The sequence below is a fragment of the Polistes canadensis genome, unplaced genomic scaffold, assembly GCF_001313835.1.
Source record: "Polistes canadensis isolate GaletaPanama2010 unplaced genomic scaffold, ASM131383v1 scaffold_170, whole genome shotgun sequence".
In the NCBI taxonomy this organism is placed as follows: Eukaryota; Metazoa; Arthropoda; class Insecta; order Hymenoptera; family Vespidae; genus Polistes; species Polistes canadensis.
In genome coordinates, this window is record NW_014569717.1 from 206,885 (window position 1) to 210,932 (window position 4,048).

The window sequence follows — 4,048 nt, forward strand, 5'->3', positions numbered from 1 at the left end:
AAAAATCCTAGTGCTATTTTTTGACAACTGCGTTTTGTTGTACGCAATAGTCGCTTAAAAAGTTGCCAGCAACAACAAATATACAGTACAAGGGTTTTGAGTACCATTTTTTCTTGACTAAATATTATGATTGAAATTTCCATCATCGTGCAAAGAAGGATTAAGAAACAAATTTGACACGATTTAAGATTTTTTTATCCGGTCGCGATTTAATTTCGTTATTTTTTTTTTCCCCCGCGTTTAGTGTTTGGTTTTCTTCTTTCATCAGAATTTATTTCTATTCGTTATTGTTGTTATTATCGTAGAGATGACGATAATTTCGTTCGTACGTGCGAAAAAAGAAGCAACAACCGTTCGTTAATTGAAACGATAAAAGAACACGAACAACCCACCCCACCCCACTCCACCCTAGTCCCATCACGTTTTAGTGGGTCGCTTATCTTTCTCACGGGGGGTTTTTTTTCTTCACGAATCCCTTTCTGAATTCTCGTTAAACAGAGGCCCCAGTCGAAGGCTGTCATCGTGTTTAGTTTAGTTTGTTGCTATAGGGTCAAGATCGTGGCTCGTCGAACGATAATACGATTACGTCGTGTTACGATATGAGAAAAATAGGAAGGAAGTAGTCTTATCGGTGATAGGGGAGAGGGTAGGTGGGTGATGAAAAAGAATGGCACGCATTTTGTGCGTTGAAATACGTGGGGAGTATCAACTACCACATATACACACACACACACACACGCGATTAAAGGAACGAACAAGGAAGAATGATGAAAACGAAAACTACGAAGACCAAGACGAGTAGAACGAGACCCTTCAAAATCACCAATCGCATAACCGGTAGAAGAGAACCGAATAAAAAACCGCTCGGCCTCGGGGAAAAGCTTTCGTAAGCTTATCACGTTAAAACGAATGAGAAAAAGAAACAAAAATCGATAGGCCCAGCATGCGTGGGAATCGTTGACACTAAAAAAAAGTTCTAACTCTACTATTCTGTGTAGATTGTTGGTGTTGGTGGTTGTTGTTGCATCGAGAACGTTGCATATTTATTTTCTTGTTTGTTTGTTTTTTTCCCCTACACATTCTTTTCCATTTTATATTGATAATTGTTATTCGATAAATGTTATTTTTATTTATTACAGGCCCAGTCGGACGAAGATGACGTGGCGGACGATGTGTCCGTCAACGTTGGCGGGCCGGATGACTTCATGACGGAGTTTTTTGCGGAGGTGAGTTTATGTTAACAATGTTTTTATTTTAACTTTCATTTCTCTCTATCCAATAAGTGTATTTTATTCTTGCCAATAAGTTTCGATTCATACGTAATCGTTATAAAAACCGATTAACGGGATCGAACTTTCTTTCTATAAATCTTCAGTTTCTTTTTTTCTTTCTTTATTCCTTCCTTCTTTTTACAAATAAAATTATTATTCCTTCTCTCGACTTTGATTCAGAAATATTCGATAGATTTTTTATAATTACACGATCTTATCGAGAAAAAAAATGTAAAATGTAGACTAGTTAAAGAATCCGTTCGATGAGAACGCAATTAATTTTGTAAAATAAATGAAATAATTATCTTCGGTGAACTCGTGTATAACTAATCTCTCTCTCTCTCTCTATTTCACTCTCGATAAATTCAAATTGAAAAGAAATTGATCTATACAACTTTCTGCAAAGTTTTAAGAGGAAAAATCTAAATTAAAATTCTAACTTATAGTGTGCATATATAAGTTCAGATTAAAATCAATTCGGATTAATTCGTTTCTTTTAGCGATGAGTACGTAGAACGAAAGAAAATAACCGATCGAACTCCGGGAAAAAACTAAGTTAGATTAGATAATCTGCAATGAATTACTGGATTAATTTATACAAAAAAGGAATCATCGTTATTCAAACGAAGGCCATTATTTTCCGGTGTTATTGCTTTTAACACGATGATATTGTCAGATTAAATAAAATGTAAGTCTAGAATAAGAGTACTTCATTTTTTTTTCTTTTTTTTTTTATAATAATAATCCTAGAAACAGTTGACCCACCCCATTCATATATATATATGGACCGTTTATTTTGAAAGTGGTGTAAGTCCATTTTCTGTTATTTCGAGAAAATTAAAGGTTTGCATATTGGTTAATTTAAAAATATTCATTAATTATATCAAGTTCAATAATGTTTCTATTAATTTATCGATATGTAATTTGATTATATACATTACTTTTAGAATAATTTAACTAAAATATTGTATATTTATAGGCTGCAAATAGACTTACACCACTTTCAAAATTAGACAATTGTAAAAATCGTTTAATTTCAATTTTGAAAAATCAAATATCACTTAAAATATACTTCATATTAATCCAATTTTGTTTACAAATAATGACATGATATAAAATAAAAGTAGTATTTTAATATATATGAGTTTCAAAGGGAAAATTGAAGACAGTTAATAAATTTTGATGAATAAATTTATTTGATCTTGTTGAACGTTTCGTCCCTTACTGGGGACTTCCTCAGCAACTCGATCACCTAGTTCACGCGTCAATACATATTATTTTAGAGTCGTACATTATAATAAATTAATTAATCCTAAACAACCTTACTTCGTCACATGTAATCATATACTACTATAGTATTTTAAATTTTAATGTTTTCCATTAGTGTTTTTTCTTATCTGTTTTTTGATTGCGTTCTTTAGGTTCTTCATTAAAACGAAATTTTCTCGTTTCATTTCATGTAAAATAAATTTATTATGTTGTTTACACTGTTTTATAATATCATAATATTCCTGTGGTGTATACAGAAAATTCTTTTTTATATTATTTTTTTCCTATTTTTCTATGGAAATTGGATTTACACCACTTTCATAATCAATGATTATGCAATTTCATTTACCGACCAATTTGAAATTGTACAAAACATGGACATTTTTTTAAGAAATTAAACACGGACTAATTATACATCAAAAATTTACATTAAATTAAACACGAATTACGTGATATCTCATTTTTTTTTTTTTTTTTTTTTTTTCAAAAATTGACTTACACCACTTTCAAAATAAACGGTTCATATATAGATCTTCGTGTCTTCCGGTTTTCCTCGTTTCCCGTTTCGCGTTGCTTGTCGTTTTATTTCCGACTACTACTCCTACTATTACGACTACGACTATGAAAACTACTACTACTACTACAACGACGACCACGAAGGTGCTATTCAATAGCACGATTCGGCGTTCGAAAGTAGGTTAAACCAGTATCGAAGAGAAGAAGAGGAAAACTCACGAGACCGTGTGCACAGTTCGAACGAGCTACCTAGGCTATCGGTCTCGGACTTTTAACGAGGACAATGTTCACCACCATCTTCTTCTTCTTCTTCTTCATCCCCCACCCTTCCCTTTTTCCTTTTCCTCTTCCTCCTTTCCCCATTTTCTTTTTCTCCCATATCGTGGGTATCGTTCCTGATAAAAATATCGTTCATTCTTCTCGATTCAACCCCCCTCCCCCCCTGAACCCCCCGACACCCCCTTTTTCTTTTTCTATTGTCGATCACCTTACTTTTCTACTTTCCCCCTCATTCCGTTAGCTTATGACACATACACACGTGTTTGATATATACTCGGAGGGGTTGGCCCAACTCATATGAGTCATATTCGATATTTCGATGTGTCCTCGATATGCTAGTCCAAACTATCGCACAAAAGTTTCCTTTTCTTATTGGGTCGATCAAAATAATCTAAGAAAAATCGATGATAATGTTAATATATTTATTTAGTATTTTCTCTCGTCCAAAATTATAATTTTTAATGATAAAATTTCATAGGGAACTTGGACATGGAAAGAAGTAGAACTTAATTTGATTGAGTTGGACGTTTCGTCCCTTTATTGGGACTTCTTCAGCAACAGGAAAATTTATTTTCTTATACATTTCTCATTACGATACATGCGTTTTATACAATATAATTTTTTACATATTACCTTAATCATTAAAGCTCAGCGTCTTTTTTATTTAATTTCGACATACATTTCTTTTTATAATATTCTAAAACACAATACAT

At 32.7% G+C, this 4,048-nt stretch overlaps 1 protein-coding gene across 1 annotated transcript in view; it reads left to right on the plus strand.

The window, feature by feature from the left end:
• Nucleotides 1-4,048, plus strand: part of LOC106789196 (syntaxin-1A) — a gene marked incomplete in the record, with an annotated part of 47,169 nt that overhangs the window by 3,823 nt on the left and 39,298 nt on the right. Inside the window, 1 exon segment of the mRNA XM_014753200.1 lies at nucleotides 1,140-1,226. Coding sequence (XP_014608686.1) covers nucleotides 1,140-1,226 — 87 coding nt within the window.